We start from the raw sequence: 18,143 nt of genomic DNA on the forward strand, positions 1-18,143 counted from the left end.
AGAGGAGCAATGGCCGCCTCGGTCACTTTCACAAAAACCAGAGGGCTCAGTGACAGGCCGAAGGGGAGGACCGTGTACTCGTACAGGCGCCCCTCGAAGGCGAACCGCAGGAACTTCCTGTGGGGAGGGTAAATTTGGACATGCTGATAAGCGTCCTTTAGCAGCGGAAATCTCCTATTCTCACTGAACGCATCAGAGCATCTGACGTCAGCATCTTGAATTTGTACCTTTTTTTAGGTGTCTGTTCAGATACCTCAAGTCCAGAATGGGACACAGCCCCCCCCCCCCTCTTTTCTGAACCAGGAAATAACGACTCCAGAAGCCTAGCCGGCTCTGGTCTCACGAGAGCTCCACTATAGCACCCTTGTGTAAAAGCGAGCTTATTTCCTCCCTCAGAGCATCTGCTTTCAAGCCGCGGGCTCGAGTATAAATAACTCTGCTGAATAGCGGGGTTGGTTCAAGAACTGCAATCTGCAGCCGTGTGTTACTGTCCGCAACACCCATTGAATAGGATTCCACCATTGTTTCACACAACGTGCTAACGTGTCGTGAAACGAGGGAGAAGCCGTCTGCTTGTACCAAGCATGTGGAGAGAAGAAGGATACAGAACGTTAGGGATTAGCGCTTCCGTATCCGGGAGGCTCCCTTCCGTGTCCGGTGACGGTCCCGCCGACAGGCGTGTCGTCATTACGTTGATCGGTGGGGGAACAGGAGGAACAGAACGTCCATTCTGTGAGGCATGATTCTTTACAAATGTAATTTTTTCCCCGCGCGGGGAAAACGTGTTTACGTTTAAAAAACCAGCTCCGAGGCCTTTATTAGATCCTGGCGAGGAAACATAGGCCGACTCAACCCCAAACTCACCGATACTACTTTTTCTCGTACACCGGCTCTAAACTCTTGTCCTGAACTAAGCTCGGTACGACAGTGCCGCTTAGTGGAGACAGAGGAGAATTGTACAGAGGAGAAAACCAAACCACTGTGAACGGCTGTCAACATTGGTGGGAACCTTTTGCATGTCAGAAACATTTCTTGATTGTAACCGGTCTGCATGACTGGAAAATCTGTTACACTGTGAGTGACTAGAGAACCCTGCGCGGGTCTCATTACCCTGACTGGTTGCATGCAAGATGGGGTCGTCTGTGCTAGTGTAGGACAAAACAGGCATTGTTTGTCCAAACACTTTCTAACTGGTGACATTGGCAACATATTCAGTGGCAAAGACATTTCCATTTTCCCTGCATGGGATAAAGAGAACACACATTTGCGCTTGTGGGGAGGGGGTCCCTGTGCTGTCAAGAAACCCTGTACCCACAGTCCAATGTCATTTACGCCGCCCCTTGCCACAGACCTTGTGGGAGGAGTCTGGCTTGGCGTCCCTGACGAGTGGGAAGACGCATAAGTTGCTTGTACCCAACACTCCTACTCCTGTTCTGAACTATACACGGCACGACAGTGCCGCTCAGTGGAGACAGAGGAGAACTGCACAGAAGAGAAGCCATGCTATTGTGACTAATAGCATTGCTGGTGAACCCATTGCAAACCAGGGAAACCATTTAATTGTCTTCAATCTGCAGGACTGGGACAATGTGTTACCCTGTGAGTGATCAAAGAGCCCTGCATGGTTCTCTTTACACTGACTGGCTGCATGCAGAAAGGAGGGTCATCTGTGCTAGGGACTGAGAGGTAGGAACACACAGCCGTTGTTTGATCACCACACTCTCACCGATGACATAGGAAAATTCCTGGTTTGCAACACAGAAATTTTCATTCCCCCTGCGTGGGAAAGAACTCAAACGTCTGCGTTTGGAGGGGGGGAGGGGGGACCGTGTGCAGTCACGGAACCCTGACCCCGTGGAGGGCTGGCCCTCAGCCTAACATCATCTAACACACTCACTTCCCACGGGCCTCGTGGGAGGAGCTGTGTTTTGTGCGCTTGGGCGCATTGGCAATTGAACACGGCTTAATATTGACAGTTGTCAATTCTTGTTCCATGTAGAATGTAGCGCATTCTGAGAAACCAAGGGACCAGAACCGGGCGCCGCCGGCCCAACCCCCTTCCACTGGCATAGTGGGGGGGGAGAGAGGGGGCAGAGGCGGGTGTACTGGAGGCGGGGGTGGGGGGAGGGGGGTAGAATCTTCGTGGCGGCGAGGACTCGCAAGACTCACCTCCCCCATCACCTCGGAGGAATACCGGGAGAAGGGCAGCTTATCCAAATCCAATTCCTCCTCCTCTCTGTCATGTGAAAACTGTAAGGCAGATACAAGTGTGTGTGTGTGTATGTCTCTTTAAGAGACCGGACTGCACCGTGCACGCACCGGGAGGCTTTAGTTGGTTGCACACAAACAAAAGCATATGCAACATGTGAAGAGAGGAACGTCAATAAACAACCTCTGTAGTCAAAGTACGTTGCCAAGAAAGAGTCATTATATCGGTCATAACCTGCACACTCTCTATCAAACTCATCCCCGCTCCTATCCTGGTCCTCCTAAACAGCGTTGACCGGAGGCTCGCCGTCATTAGCGTGCCAGGAAGATACGGGCTCAGCCTGCATGGCCGAGACCGAATTATCCACGGGGGAAAAAGAGGAGGAAGTCGCCGTTAGCCTCCCCCGGCGTGGGAGCAGCCGAGCGGACTAGTAGGCTCTCCTCCCTGGGACGGCGCCAGCCGAACCGGCGGGAGAGAGGGCGGGAACCGGCGTCGCCGCTAGCCGCCCCCGGCGTGGGAGCAGTTAGGACGGACTAGCAGGCTCTTCTCCCTGGAACGGCGGCCAGCCGAACCGGTGAGAGAGAGGGCGAGAACCGGCGTGTGGTTCCGCGATGCTGCAGCCGCCAGCCGTAGGGCACCAGCGGCGCGCTGGTGCCCCCAATAGGCGTCGTGGCTGCAGGCTGCGGCCCGGGGCGAGAAGCGGCGTCCAGCGCCGCGAGCCCCGTCAGAATGTCCGGTGGAAACGAAGTCCGGGCAGGCTAGAAAGCTAGCGGAGGCTAACTGGAAGCGGCAAAAACAGCGTGCACCGCTGCGCGCCACACAGACCTGCCAGGAGAGGCCCGGAGCCCTGGCCGGCGAAGCCAGGGCGGCGGGGACAAGAAGAGAAAACACCAGACAAACAGTGGAAAAATCCTAGCCAGCTAGAAAGTACCGACAATAGCGACACCCAAGCTAGGGCACGCTAACAAGCAGGGCCCTGAGAGAGGACCTTCTAGCAGGAGGCTATTGTGCAGTGGAGCAAGCGAAGCAAAGCTACATGCTAAGGCTACAAACACTCACCGCATGATGCAGGCCTGAGGAATCGGCGAGGAAAACTTCCACGGAGAAAAGGTGAGTAAAGCCGTCGAACTGGAACGTAGCAGGAAACTAATAATAGTTGACGTACGGGAACTTCCAAACGATACCGATGGGCGCCTTCCTAAGCGCCGCTTCAGGCTGGATAAGTAGAATTAAATATGGAATGGCTGAGTTCGTTCTGTCGCGATGAGAGAAGCAAAAAGAGGACGCCATGTTAGTTAAGCTGGCTTTTATGCTCTCGGGGCGGTGCCTCCGTTTTGAGCGACAGCCCTACCGACGAATCGTCGTACGGGAGTGCATGAGTTTACTCTGTTGCAACGCGAGATGGCGTTGTCCCATAGGGGGGTCATCCTGAAGGTATGACAATGAACCGCTGCTCCTTCACTTGGAAAGGAGTCAGCTTAGGTGGTTCGGGCATCTAGTACGGATGCCCCCCGAGCGCCTTCCTAGGAAGGTCCTCGATGCACGTCCCACTGGGAGGAGACCCCGTGGCAGACCTAAGACCAGATGGAAGGATTATATCTCCAGACTGGCCTGGGAACGCCTCGGTATACTCCCAGAGGGAGTGGAGTTGGATAAGGAAATCTGGAAGTCTCAGTTGGAACTGTTACCCCCGCGGCCCGATTCCGGATAAGCGGTTGAAGATGGATGGATGGATGGATGGCATATGAACAGTTTTTCTGGCAGCCTTTGATACAGCTACATGATATTGCCTTGTCCATTGATATAGGCCAGGCTGGCTCTGTAGATGTACAGGGGACTGCCTTCCCATCACTGAGAGACCATCCATATTCAGTGAAGCAAGGGATGTCTGGCTTCGCGATGTGTGCAGTTTTATCTATTATGGCTGCAAGAGCAGCTCTTTTCAGGTGCAGGCCAAAGGCATTTTCTGTAGGTGGCAGCAGCTTCAACAGGGTTGATCGGTTATTTAGGAACTTGTACACTCTCAGCTTTGCCAGGTCAAAGTCCTCCGAATGGTCAGCTTTTGATGCATATACAGCTATTGTGAGGTCTCTAGCCTGATTCTTGACATCCTCTGAGAGGGAATAAGAGGAATTTTCACCAAACTCCTGAAGTGCAGGGAGATCTAGACCCATGCTGGTCTTGAACCATGCCTTCTTTCCAGTGAAAAAGGGATAGCTGGTGGTATCTCTGCCACTCAGGCTGTGAATAAAAGGCAGGGCACGACACTGTGCGAGTCCAAGGGCTGAGACCATGTGATGGATAGGAAGATATGCATCCTGCTCTGTTCTCACCCACAGCTCTGGAAGGTCTAGGAGGTGGGTGGCAGCATGATATAGATGCCTATATCATGCTGCCGCCATGGGAAGGCAGTCCCCTGTCCATCTACAGAGCCAGCCTGGCTTATATCAATGGACAAGGCAATATCATGTAGCTGTATCAAAGGCTGCCAGAAAAACTGTTAATGTGCGAAGAAGGGAATTGCATGCTACTTGGGGTGTCGTTGCCAAGGACTGGAGACAAGATGCAGCAGGATAGGTACACATGACAGTGATAGTGACTAGCAATTATTTGCATTATAATGCAGCCTGTTTTAATCATGTGTTCATTATAATTTCCCTGAAGCTGAAGTTGTTGAAAAGCATGTGCATGTCTATGTGTGAAAGACCCAAAAAGGCAGTTGCATTCATTTCATTGAGATAATCTCTCTCTTTTTTTATTTTTTTTTAATAAAAAAATAATTTCTAAGATACATTGTTTTGGTCTCTGATTTTATCTGAAGTCATTGCTACAACTACATACAGTAGAATCGGACAGGAAATATAATATCTCGTTTACAGACATTTTGACAACATGCAAACTCAAGAATAGTCCCTTCTGTGCCATAAATCTTAGCAAATGGATTCATATTGCTTGTATTTGCAAAAGCAGTCAACAATCATGGTAGAAATTATGTTAAAGCTCTATTTTGGGAATCCACCATCTTGCAAATATGCACAATAAAGGTCCAGACACACCCAATAATAAAATTAGCTATTCCATTGAGTCTCCCATGGTCAGACACCATGAAATAGACACCAAGTTTGCGTTTCTAGCTCATCTGGTTCAGAAGTTAGAGGCAAAACCTATTTTCTGGGTCCTTACATTATTGCGGCCATATTGTGGCGGCCATATTGGATTTCATGGAAACTTGCAATACAAAAAATGTTCATATGTATACCATTGATCAACCTGTGAAGTTTCGTGGAAATATCCCTCAGTTTAAAATTTTGCCCTATTCACCCCCCATTAAAACTAATAGGGGCTAATATTGAGGCGGCCATATTGGACTTTGTTGTACAAATTGACCGGGTTGTCCATATAGGTTGTGATCCTACTGGGTCATAGATAATATTTCTGGTGGACAACTTTTTATGTCGGGGCAAATGCAGGTTTCCTAAAAAAAGGCTGGTTTGCCCCCTGGGTAATGGCCCATAAATCATGAATGCCTGAACGGATTTCCAAGCGGATTCTTTCGTTTGAAAGCTGTGAACAGTGTGCACACACGTGGTGCATCAGCTAGGCATGGGCGTGCACTTTTTACACAATTGCGCAATTAAATGGAAGTCTATGGTAACCATGGCAACGTGGGACATTGATAGAAAAAATCATAGCAACATAAGTGTTAAATGAAGTTCCACTGCTCTTGAAAGTTTTTAAATACTTTTCCCTTAAAAGTATGAGAATACTGACTCGAGTTGATGAACTATGCAAACAAATACCAGTCGAACCATGGTCACGTCATGGTTTTTATGGTGATATGGTTGTCATCCTCAGGTACCGTGCAGCAGTGTTGCAGTGCTATTGATCACCTGAAGAGAATCATCAAATACAAGGCTGACAGCCTCAATAAGCACAACGCAAAGAGACGCATTCCAAGGTTGGTGCTAAGATTTTTAGTTCTAACATTTTCATTTGATATAAATCAGTGGTTCTCAAAGGCCCCTTTTCCACCCGGGGTTGAACTGGTTCAGTTCTCTTTTCCCGCCTAATATATATATTTTTTTCCTAAGATTTGTTTTTGGGCTTTTTATGCCTTTATTGATAGGACAGTAGACTGACAGGAAATGGGGAGAGAGATGGGGAGTGACATGCGGCAAAGGTCGTCCGGATCGGGAATCGAACCGGCGACGCCAGCAGGCATCATAGCCTCGTATGTGGTATGCGCCTTGACCACCAGGCCAGCGGGCGCCCTTTCCCGCCTAATATTGAATATTGAGTGTCTCCACTGAAAATGAATTTGTGAGGGGGCACGGTGGCGCAGTGGTTAGCGCTTCGCCTCACAGCTAGAAGGTCCTGGGTTCGATTCCCGCCGGGGGACGCTGTGGGTGCTGGGGGCGTGTTTCTCCCTCCACGTCATCAGCGCCCACACCCTAGGTGGGGTTGGCGATAGGGCCTTTCTGTGAGGAGTTTGCATGTTCTCCCCGTGCCTCCTAGGGTTGATACCCTCACAAAAACATGCAGTAATACTGGTCTCAATAATGCCTCCCCCTGGCCAGCTGGGGCGCTTGATGGAGGGGAAAGGAACTGGTTGGAATAACGTGTTCCTTCCACACGCTACGTCCATCCCGGGGAAATCCCCCCTGTCAGGTGAAAAGAAACAACTTGGACTACTCATGCATTGAAGGAAGCATGAGGTCAGTCCGTTGTCTCCCCAGGCGCGGCAGAGGGAGAGCAGAGCCCAGGATTACATAGGCAATTGGCACTGGGTGAAAAAATGGGTTGCAAAATCATGGGATAAAAATTAGAAAGAAAAAAAAGAAAATGAATTTGTTCAGAACCCTAAAAGTTGGTTCGGAACTGTAACCAAAAAATGGCCGCCGGCTCTGTGAAAGCACGAGGTGCCAAGAATCTAGAACGAAACCAGCTCTAGATTTTATATATTTGTTTATTGTTTTTTTTTGCACATCAACAATACATCATAGCATATTTCATGAAACGTACCATGTGGTGGGAAGGGGAAACAAAACAAACAGAAAAGGAAACAAGGTAGCAAAGACAAAACAAAAACATGAAACATTTACATGCACACACCCATACACACAGTGCCATTTTGGTCACACCATAGCTCCACCATTTGACGTCAAGAATGTAGAATCTCAATAATTCTGTAGCCGGAAGGGGGGGGGGGGATCTTATTCAGGAATGACTGGGAAAGTTATTCTGTTTATGTACTCCAGGAAAGGGTCCCATGTGTCATGAAATGTCCTGACACAGCCTCTAATTGTGTATCGGATGTTTTCTAACTAAGTTATTAACTATATCTCTTATCCACTGTGTGTGAGAGGGCGAAGTTGACGATTTCCATCTCATAAGTATTAGACGTCTTGCCAGTAGTGTTACGAAGGCTATCAGATCCGCATGAATTCTAGATAGGGGGAGTTGAGCATCAGAATAATTTCAACCACTTAATCATTCAGATATATTCACAGATATATTCACAGCGTGTCACTTCGTGCCATGCTGCGAGCTTGTGCATCTGCTGTTTTTGAAGTTGTTTGGAAAACGTGCGCAATCTTCTCTTCTGGCACAAACCATTTTCAGATAGGGATCCGCAGACACGTACACATTAATTTAGGGGTCCTTGAATATTCGTATTATATTTTGACACTTGCTCCATTGAATTGACATGAAAAGGTTTGAGAACCTATGATCTAATTGCATGCAAGTTAATTTATTAATGTATTTATTTATTTCCTTCCAGGGGCTTTTCCCCAGATGAGAAGGTGTGCCTGGCAGAGGTGGTCTTGTGGCTCCTGCAGCAGTGCGGCCGTCCCCAGACCGAGTGTCGCCACAAATGCATGGAACTCTTCTACGAGTTTATTCCCCTACTGCCAGGTGAGCAATGCCTTTGGCTGTGTGATGCTTTATTTTGCAAGGTGTTATCCAGGACTTATTTTAATCAATACAATATTATTGTAACCAATCTGTATAGTAAAGTATGTTAATAGAATATCGTTGTTGTTGGGCATAAACCTCTTATCTCCATATTTTAACATTTTGTGTTTTTTCATAAATTAACGTGTGTGTGTGTGTGTGTGTGTGTGTGTGTGTGTGTGTGTGTGTGTGTGTGTGTGTGTGTGTGTGTGTGTGTGTGTGTGTGTGTGTGTGTGTGTGTGTGTGTGTGTGTGTGTGTGTGTGTGTGTGTGTGTGTGTGTGAATGCATTTAACTTTTTTTTGTGTGTGTGTGTTTGAACTCAGGCAAGAAGTCTCCATCCCAGTGGTTGGATGGGCTGCTGAAGGAGCAGGGCATGGCCTTCCTGATCTCCAGGTTCGAGGGCGGAGGCCTCCTCTCCCAGCCCACTCTCAGGGACCTGTCGGGCCCTTTCAGCGTGAGGGCCACTCTGCAGTGGATGGACCAGCTGCTGGCTGGCCTGGACTGCTACAACACTTTCATCAGCTTACACATCATCAAGCCCCATCTCCTGCTTGGTAAGTCCGGTTTCAACAGGGAGGCACTGCAAAGGGAATTCCTCTGGAAGGTCTAGATCAGCGCTACTCAACCCGCGGCCCGCGGGCCGCATGCGGCCCTTTCCGCATGTCTGTGCGGCCCGTCATGATCTAATAAAAATATAGTTATTCTATCGAGTGAACGCAGCATTTCTCAGTGTGTATCGGTACAAATTGACGGCTGAAATCATGATGTATCATTCGCTGAGTGTCTGGATCGGTAAACTCCACGGCTGTATCGTTTTTTTCATGTAGTATTTCATTCTATCCTATGTTTCCGAGGCACATTGAATGCACCATCTCAGCCCCCTCCCCAAAAGCCAATCTTTAACGCGAGTCGCCACAGTGACAGCACTCGGACATTCATTCTGCAGGCAGGCAGGCAGACAGTGCAGAAGTGCACACAGACGAACTAGCTATGCAGCAGCAGCCGCACAGGTTAAAAATGCAAGATTAGCAGTACAGTAATTAGCGTTATAATAACATCCATGATTGTCCGCTGCGCTGATTGTTGTCACAGAGTAGCACAGCTGAGTGTAATCAACGGCCGTTTCTTGGCGAATCTCCGACGGTATTGATTGAGATCATTTTGTTAAAGAAAGCTTCTGCGCTATATCTGCACACACAAAACAACAATGTTGCTGGGTGTTGTAGGACTACTACTTGCGTTTAAAACAAAGTAGTTTTCACTGTTTTACAACTTTCCTGTTGAGTGTTGATGCAATGGTGCAACTCTCTCTTTCTCTGCTGCTGTTCTGTTCTGGGAAAGAAGCCTAATTTATACTTAGCAGTACAAGGGTGTCGCACCTAAAATAGGAGACCTACAAGCTCACAACGCGTCGTGGATGCGACGCGCTGTGAGCTTGTAGGTCTATGTTTTTAAAACATTTTTGGCTAAAATGGCATAATCTTGGATATTATTAATATAACAAACCAGGGAGTTGTTTTTCAGGTGAAGGACCCCTTAGCTGAGAGAGATATAAAGCAGGGACCCTCACTGTAGGCTAGGTATTATAGCCTACTGTAGGCTATTATACTGTATCACACAAATATTTGGCAGCCCCCCCTGTAATAACCTGAGGATTGGGGTCCCTAACCCCCAGTTGAAGACATGTACTAATAATGATATAGGCCTACTATATGATTAGTAATCAAACAATTCTACAATAGCAGCAGTTGGGTTGTTGGACCCAAAATGTGGCTGTTTTCTGTGTGTTTCCTTAATTATTAGACAAATTATTAGACAAAATCATTGTAAACGTTCAAAATGGGACCGTCATTTTTAGCTTGCGGCCCTTTGACTTTTGGCATTTTGCTGAGTGGCCCCTGAGCCATCTTAAGTTGAGTAGCCCTGGTCTAGATGCTCAAAATGTCACCTTTGGTGTTAATGTAATAAATGTCCATAAAGCTGGAAAAGGTTCAACCTACAGTATAGAGGCAAGTGCATCACTAATCAACACTGAATCATGGGGACATTCCACTTCAGACCTGAGGCCGATGCTATAAATGTCTTCTAAATCGTAAAAAAAAAAAAATGTATGTTTGTGATGCTGTATTAACTACTTTCGCTTGCACGCTATGCTAATACAACGCTGTGCCTTCGTTAAATCAATCTAGAAAAACAACATACTAGTTTTTCCTTCCGTCTGTGTCCCAAGGCTCTAAGGAACAGTCGAACTTTCTGAAGGCTGTGTGCTTCTTTCTGACTGAACTGGCCACCCATGACCTGGTGGCAGCAGAGAGCTGTTTCTCCCTGGGCCAGAAGAGCTCCCACTTCAGCCCCAGAGAGCTGGACCAGTACAACTACAGCAAGTGCACCATCACCGTCCGCCTGCTGGAGTTCACCACCATGATCCTGGGGAAATGTGACCAGGAGGTTTGGAAGGTAGGTCTCTCGCCGTAGCAGTCAAAATCGTTAAGCAAACAGCCGTCGGTGACGGGTTCCCACCCTTTTTACCGAACTCTTTGGTTCCCATTGTGACTCGTCTATGCAGCAGACGTTGTAGACGCTCTGTGGAAAGATAGTTTCTGCTGTAGTAGGAAGGGCTGTGACCGCAAGCAGGTTTATCTATCGAGGAAAAAAATGCTTTTTCTTTTAGCTTGAATATCTGAAATGGCTTTTTTTTTTAGCTTGAATATCTGAAATGTCTTTTTGTTGAATTAACTTTTCTTGTGGTATTGAAATTGTTTTGTTAAGCACATTGTAAACTGTGCTTTTATGAAATTAACCGGTGATTTTATGTATTTATTTTCTTTACATCAATAAAGTTGATAACAACATTAGTATGATTAACTCCTCTCCACAGCTCCTGGAGCAAGATGTTTTTGTCGCGGTGTTTTTCGAGCTGACGGCTCTGGCAGTGTGCCAGCCGTCAGCCGTGGGTTTCAACATGGCGGACGTGGAGGTGATGAAGAACCTTCCGGAGGTGTGCGTGCCGCTGCTCAAAGCCTTGATGAGCTCCCCGTACCGCAGCAGGCTGGAGGGCAGCCTGCGCACAAAGCTCTCGCGCAAAAGGTACCATAAGATCCTAATGGTCTTTTCATAAATATTTCATAAAAGCCTCAGTCTGTGATTTCCTCAACTGGTTTGCTGTATGTAGAACAGCAAGAAACGATAAGACCTAAACACAATTCTAATAAACAAAATGTTTCACTTTATGTGACTTCATTCCATGTGGTTCAATTGTCTTACCCTCAGTGTGGAGCAGCTGTGTGCTGTAGACCTCTACCACAGCAGTGCTCTGAGCAGCAACAACAACATGGAGGTGATCCTGTCTGCCTGCAGACAGATCCACAAAGCGGACTTCCTCAACTCCATTCTGGACAGCCAGGTACTCACATACAGTAAGACAGTGGATTGGACATCTCAGTCAGGTGGCTCAGTTTTCACAGTACTTGTGGGTGGCGGGGGGGGGGGGGGGGGGTGGCATCTATAATTATTCCCTCCACACACACAGTACCGAATGAAACTACAAATGAAGTGTGGTAGGCAGGTCTATTGTTTAATGTGTGAAAGAGTGACTAATAAGCAGGGTAATACATCAATAAATCAACATGAATACATTGAATTCATAGAAATACTAATCTAAGAAAAAACGTAGGTTGACCACGCACCTATTCAGTAAGACTTTATAAAAAAAAATACGGGTCAGACGGGTTTTGAATGGTTACACTTTTCTACGAAAAGTTTCACATACATTTTAACATTCTTTTGCTTCACTTAGAAAAGGGTAGTAGAGCGACAGGAAATTGGCTTGTGAAGTTGTGACACAGGTCCCCAAGCCATAATGAAAAGGACATTGCAAATGTGACCACTAACCACTGCTGCTGACCAGTTACCAAACACATATTAAGCTGTTACAGTACCTGTACATGTACCACCAATGTAACCAATAATACAAATGATTTACAGTTGCCGTTTCTCTGCATGCTTTTGTCTTTCCATGCGATAAAGGATCCATCCTATGCAAAGGACCTTGGCTCCAAGCTGCTGATGACTGTATACAAAGGCATAGCGCCTGGAGAGGAGAGGAAGGCTCTGCCCTCCCTGGATGTAAACAGCAGGCGGCTGGCAGATGGCCTGCTTCAGCTCGCCTTTTCTCTCAGTCAACAGGTAAATCGCTATGGAAAAAAAACAGTATCAAAAGATCTCTACCGTATGCACTTAAACCCTCTAGTCGATCATTTGTTTTGTATTGTATTGTGTTTTTAACTTATTAACCGTTGCTTGTGAGAGGACCACAATGGAAATGAGTCTTAGGACTGTATTTTGTTTATCCTCGAACTGCTGTAACCAGGGTGTCGGCGGATCTTGAAAAGCATTGAAAAGTATTGAATTTAGTTATGCAAATTCAAGGCCTTAAAATGTCTTAAAAAGTATGGAATAGTGTGAGTGGGGGTATTGAATTTTATCTGGGGCAGATTTAATAAACGTGTCGCAAACAGACTTGTTGCGTTTATTTCACACCGTAGTTTTTTCTTCCTGTTTCTGAGCCGTCCGACGTAATCCAATAAAGGTAATGTAATGATTGCTGTGATGCGACCAAAACGGCCGGTCGAGTGGACCGAAACGAACGCTCCCTGCTGTTGCATGAGCCGACTCAGCGCCGTCCGAGTTACATCTACTGGGGGACAGAATAGTAAATAATGTTTGGGGGGGAAAGCGTCACTCAAAGTGCCTCTGGCAAACCACAGCGCATCTTTTACGGGACTTGCCTGACTGTCGCTATCTTTCACTAAAATGCGTCCCCTCTGAGCTTCAGTAGCCCTAGATGCTAATCTAATAGCATGTAGCGTGTTGGTTGACACAACAACAGAACGGATCGCCGACGTTCCAGCGCTTTGTCATTGCTGTGCCGCTTGTCAGAAAGCACTCCTTTATTAGAAGTATCTGTAAGTTGAGAAAGAAACCAGCTGCACGCCTTTACCACGGAGACTGGGAGAAAGATAAACTATTTCTCTCTGTGTGTGAGACGGTTGTCTCTGTGTATGAACGAGAAGACTGAGAGAGGCGGGGCTGTGTGTGTGTGTGCGTGCGTGCACAAGGCATGCAACACTGATCAGTGTGTGTGTGTGCATTGTCCACATTTGAAGTGAGTTGGCTCTTGTAATGTAAATATATAATGGCATAGCCTACACACCCTCATAAACCATGTTATATTTACATTGCAATTATTTTATAGCTACAAATGTGAATTATACTATCCATATAAAGGCTATGAAGGTTAACAAAAAAACAAATGAATATGTGATTGGAATCAATGGAGGGGTCTCATCTGGAGATATTTTATGTGGGTTACTTTCTGACGACATGGATGGATGAGGGACTATACAGTTTAAATTCTGGACCAGGTGATTTCATAAAGCCCCAGAGGTGGCCTACCATGCCTTTGTAAGGCTCCTTTCACCATTTCATGTTCTATTGTTTTTTATTCATGGGTCATGAATTGGGCCAAATTGGACAGGTAATGGTCCTGGGCAGTATTGCTGTGAGTACTGGGATTGTACTAAAATTATTTGGGAGAGATGTTTTCCTTTTGGATTTAAAAGGTTAAAGACAAAGTTACAATGAAGGTCAATATTTGCCCACATAATTGTTGAAGAGACCGGAATAAGAATATTGGTTGGCCAGGTTTGCATGTGCATTTGATTATTCCTACTGTTATGTGGTAGCTTTTTACTGACACACTGCTTTGCCACTGACAAACACTGCTTTGTCTCTGATTTATGATTGTGGCCTTACATTTGTCGATTCCTTTGCCGCGGTAATGGTATTGAATTTGTCATTTTAGAGGTATTAAAAAGCCTTAAAAAGTATTGAATTTGTACTTGGGAAATGTGCAGATACCCTGGCTGTAACCCTGTGGTTTTATTGCATTTCAAGTACTTGGTGCACAGTTTTTCCATCTGATATGTTTTCATTGTTGCTTGTTCCTCACGCTTTCTCTCCAGAGTGAACAGCTGGTGAACCTGCTGCTGAACACCATCATGCTCTCCGTGCCGCTCTCCGGGAGTCACAACAAAAACTTCCTGAGTTTCTCCCACGGAGAGTATTTCTACAGCCTCTTCCAGACCACGGTCAACACTGAGCTGCTGAAGTATCTGGCCACCACCATACCACACCTCATGAAGGCTGCGTCCCACAACCCCAGCATGGTAGCTTCTTCTCTTCTCTTCTCTTCTCTTGTATTGTAAATTATAAATTTGTGTTTCTGTACAAGCCATTGCCCAGTATTGCACCAGCGGTGTATAAAAATACCTTTTGTATAAAAGACCTGTGTTCAGTCTAGGGCTGTCTTCTAAAAATTGACGAATCGACGCGTCGTTTTCGTTTTAAGCCCCGGGAATCGACGCCAATTGTTTGAGTCGAGGAGTCGAAAATATATATATTTTTTTATATCACCAGTTAGCCTACTACTGCGGTGCGCTGGACTGGTGTCATGTACTTCCAATTGAGAGAAGTAGCAATTGGCGAACAGTTATTTATTGTCTCGCACCAGCGCAGGGGTGAACGTGAGACGGAACGGCCAGAACCGCCGCTCCGTTAAAACATTCGGAGCCGGGACGGTGTTCCGTTAAGAGGAGAAGCAAGCTGTCAAAATCCCATATCAAATAACCTACCACAGCACAAACGCATGTCCAAGTCCAAGAAGTAAAGAATCTAGCCTACTAAAGTCAGATTAACATATACAGCTACTAGTTACATTTTCTAATAAAGTGCTTCTGAATTGTTCCAGTGTTTTTGTAATCCAAATGCTGTTTGTGTTTCGCTGTGTCCATGACATGTCCACACTGCTAGCTCTCGTGCATGAGCTGTGCCTCCCCCTGTGCATGATCGTTTTTTCTGATTCCGTTCTCGACACTGACTCATTGCTCTGTGTCCCGCGACTGCGGACTGGATCCCATCGTTCATTTAAAAGAGCCGTTCAAGAGAGCTGAATCGTTCGCAAATGTCTCATCTCTACTGCGTGCTGATTGCCGAGACGGGGCAGAGTTTTAACGGTGTTATCGGTGTGCACTGCTGTGCAGATAACACTTGTGCTCGTGCACCGATATCACCGAAAACACTGTGGATTCAATTTTATAGTGTATTATGTTGACGTGGTTTAAAGCAACACTTGATTTCTTTTTTTCTTTTTCTTTTTTTCAATACACAAAGTATAAAACGATTCTTTGACGCGTCGGAATGAACCCCTCGAGTCGAGTCGACTTCAAAAATCCTGAGTCGAGGACAGCCCTAGTTCAGTCCAGTCTTTGTCACCTTGTGCGTTCAGGTGAGCGTGGTGCTCAACGGCATGCTGGACCACAACTTCCGGGAGCGGTCGGTCAGGAAGAGCCAGGGCAGCCTGCTGGTGGAGGAGGTGTTGTCCAGGTGGGAGTGCCTGCAGCCCTGGTGGGGGACCAACGCTGCCACGGCAGAGAGCAAGACCTCCACTCTGCTGCTGCTCTCCAAGCTCTTGCAGGTACCCAGCGATGCATTTGAGCTTGTGGATCTGCTACTTTTCACGCTTTTGAATTTGACATATGAGGTTTCCACCTCATATGTCCAAAGCGATGACAATGAATGTCATCGCTGTCGGTTAGAAACCTTGTATGGCCAAAAAGACAAACAAACAAATGGACCCAATCTAGTTATCATTTAGTCTCAAGCTCTTGTTAATACTTAAATTGTAACCTCAAACCAGGTTGTTTTCTTCATTATTTGACTTTTTAAAGGTGAGCAGCTGTTAGGGAGCTGTTTTTTTTCTTCTTCTTCATACAAATAAAACGGCACTGTGGTGCATTCATTTTAAAGGACAAAGATAGTCTCAGAGTGAGACTATCTTTTAATCAATATTTTCTCTATTGTTTGTACGTCATGTCGTCGATTTCCTTTGTAATCCTTTGGTTCAGGATTCAATTCTAATTGTATAGAACTGTAATTCTGTTCTCCGTTTTCCTTCAGATTGACTCCTCTGTGTGCTCCAACATCAGCCACAAAGCCTTCAGAGGAGTGTTTTCCACCTTCACCAGTCTGCTTGTCGATGTGGCACTGCCACTGAATCTCAAGGTAATAGCAAAAGTACTAAACACCACCCTTCCTTTTTGAAATGTTTAAAGCTGTTGGCTTACTTTCACTAATTATAGAGTTTAATAATGGTTCTTCAGTGAAACTTTTCCCTTCAAATGTCTTACTGAATCGATAGAAACCCTGAGTTTTGTCATTTTGATTAAGTCTGTGAAAACAAATTAACCAACATGACTGTACTAGCTTCTGACTTCCAAGAGTTTTATGCAGTAGGCTATGCATTGTTTTAACTAGGCTACTTTAACCTTACACTACCTATTTTGGGCTTTATAAGCAAAGTTGTTGTTTCGTAGATGGTCTAATCTTGAAAACGTGAACATTCTCAAAAGGGTTTGAAAATAGGTCCTAAGTGTTTACAGTAAAAGCCATTGATTTAGGCCTGAACGCAAATCTGTGTCACTTTAGATTTGAACCACTTTAACCATTATTTTATGCTTTATTAAAAAATAGCAGATCTACAAGCTCACAGCGCGAGCTTGTAGATCTGCTATTTTTGAAAAATCGTCTTGGGATATTTTTGACCCAATTCTATAAGTGTCTTCTAAATCCTGCTAAGGTTTTTTGAAAAACCTATGTTTCTATGTCAGTGGTGCTCAAACCTTTTCATGTCAAGGACCCCCTAAATGATATGTATTGGGCCACAGACCCCCATCTCAAAATACGTTGTTCCAGGGACCCCTAGAAGCAAAATTTGAATTGCAAATGTTCGCTTTGAAAATACATATATTCAAAGATTTCACGACTTATAGCAAAAATAGCAGATCTACAAGATCACAGCGTGGCACTCGGTGCTGCGCTGTGAGCTTGTATATCTGCTATTTTTCAATAGCTAAAGTATAAAAATAAATTCCAGGCCTAATTATTAATCTCTGTTATGATTCCCTCTGTTCCCCCTATCTTTTCAGAGCCAGGCCCTGTTGGTCCTGCCCTTCTTCACCACCCTGCCTGAGGAGCCCCTGGCTGACCTCCAGAGGGCGCTGGAGGCCCTGGTGGCCTCTCACTTCCCCATGCAGTCAGACGAGTTCCCCAAGGGCTCCCTGCAGCGCAACAACTACATGGACTGCGTCCGCAAGGTGACCTGTCCTCAAGGGGTGCCGGGACGTTTACCGCGACAGGGCCCAATTCTGACGAGTTGACTGGCTGCAGCTTGGGCCTGGGCATTCTATCAAATTCAACCTTTGTTAGCCTTCTGGTTGGTCCCTGACTGACCAACCAGCAGGCTCTATCTGCCTTGTCCCGCCCTGGTTCTGCCTTTTTTATGTTGACTTTGCTAAAACATAATTTTTGAAGCGGTGAAGCCGCTTCCAAGGTGTGGCTTTGTCTGTCCCGTTTTGTCTGTCCCATGATCTGATTGGTCAATTCTGTCTGTCCCGTACATGTCCCGTGCATGCTTGACCAATTGAGGATTGGTCAAGCTTCACATGCCAATTTGGCCCTCCAGACAAAATCATTCATTCATTCAGAATTCATAAGAATATAGAACTAAAGCACATAGAAAGTATAGATCTAGAACACAGAATGTATAGATCTAGAACACAGATTTCATAGCTCTAGAACACATAAAATAGAAATTCACCGCTTCACTTCGAACCGAGGTTTGATTTTTGGAGTAATAAAAACATTTAAAAACATGCTGAGTCACTACTATACTGCCACTGAGCAGCTCCATTTATACTGAAACCAAGTTTGAAATTAGAATTGAACACACAGAGAAGGAGAAGGTGAAACATTACATCTCACAAATTTCCACACCTTCATCCTTGATTGGGTTAGTTTTTTTTTCCGTCTATGGTGAAAGTGAATAGGAGATTTTGATTGCTCTGTAGTTTCTTTTATATG

At 45.9% G+C, this 18,143-nt stretch overlaps 1 protein-coding gene across 1 annotated transcript in view; it reads left to right on the plus strand.

Moving 5' to 3' along the window:
- prkdc (protein kinase, DNA-activated, catalytic subunit) overlaps positions 1-18,143 on the plus strand; it is a 108,044-nt gene that overhangs the window by 27,332 nt on the left and 62,569 nt on the right. The window contains exons 29-39 of the mRNA XM_080752325.1: positions 6,065-6,167; positions 7,992-8,125; positions 8,489-8,719; positions 10,396-10,622; positions 11,044-11,252; positions 11,436-11,568; positions 12,192-12,350; positions 14,189-14,392; positions 15,511-15,699; positions 16,182-16,286; positions 17,210-17,377. Coding sequence (XP_080608451.1) covers positions 6,065-6,167; positions 7,992-8,125; positions 8,489-8,719; positions 10,396-10,622; positions 11,044-11,252; positions 11,436-11,568; positions 12,192-12,350; positions 14,189-14,392; positions 15,511-15,699; positions 16,182-16,286; positions 17,210-17,377 — 1,862 coding nt within the window. The remainder of the gene's footprint in view (positions 1-6,064; positions 6,168-7,991; positions 8,126-8,488; positions 8,720-10,395; positions 10,623-11,043; positions 11,253-11,435; positions 11,569-12,191; positions 12,351-14,188; positions 14,393-15,510; positions 15,700-16,181; positions 16,287-17,209; positions 17,378-18,143) is intronic.

The sequence above is a fragment of the Nannobrachium achirus genome (assembly GCF_963921795.1).
Source record: "Nannobrachium achirus genome assembly, chromosome: 21".
Taxonomy (NCBI): Eukaryota; Metazoa; Chordata; class Actinopteri; order Myctophiformes; family Myctophidae; genus Nannobrachium; species Nannobrachium achirus.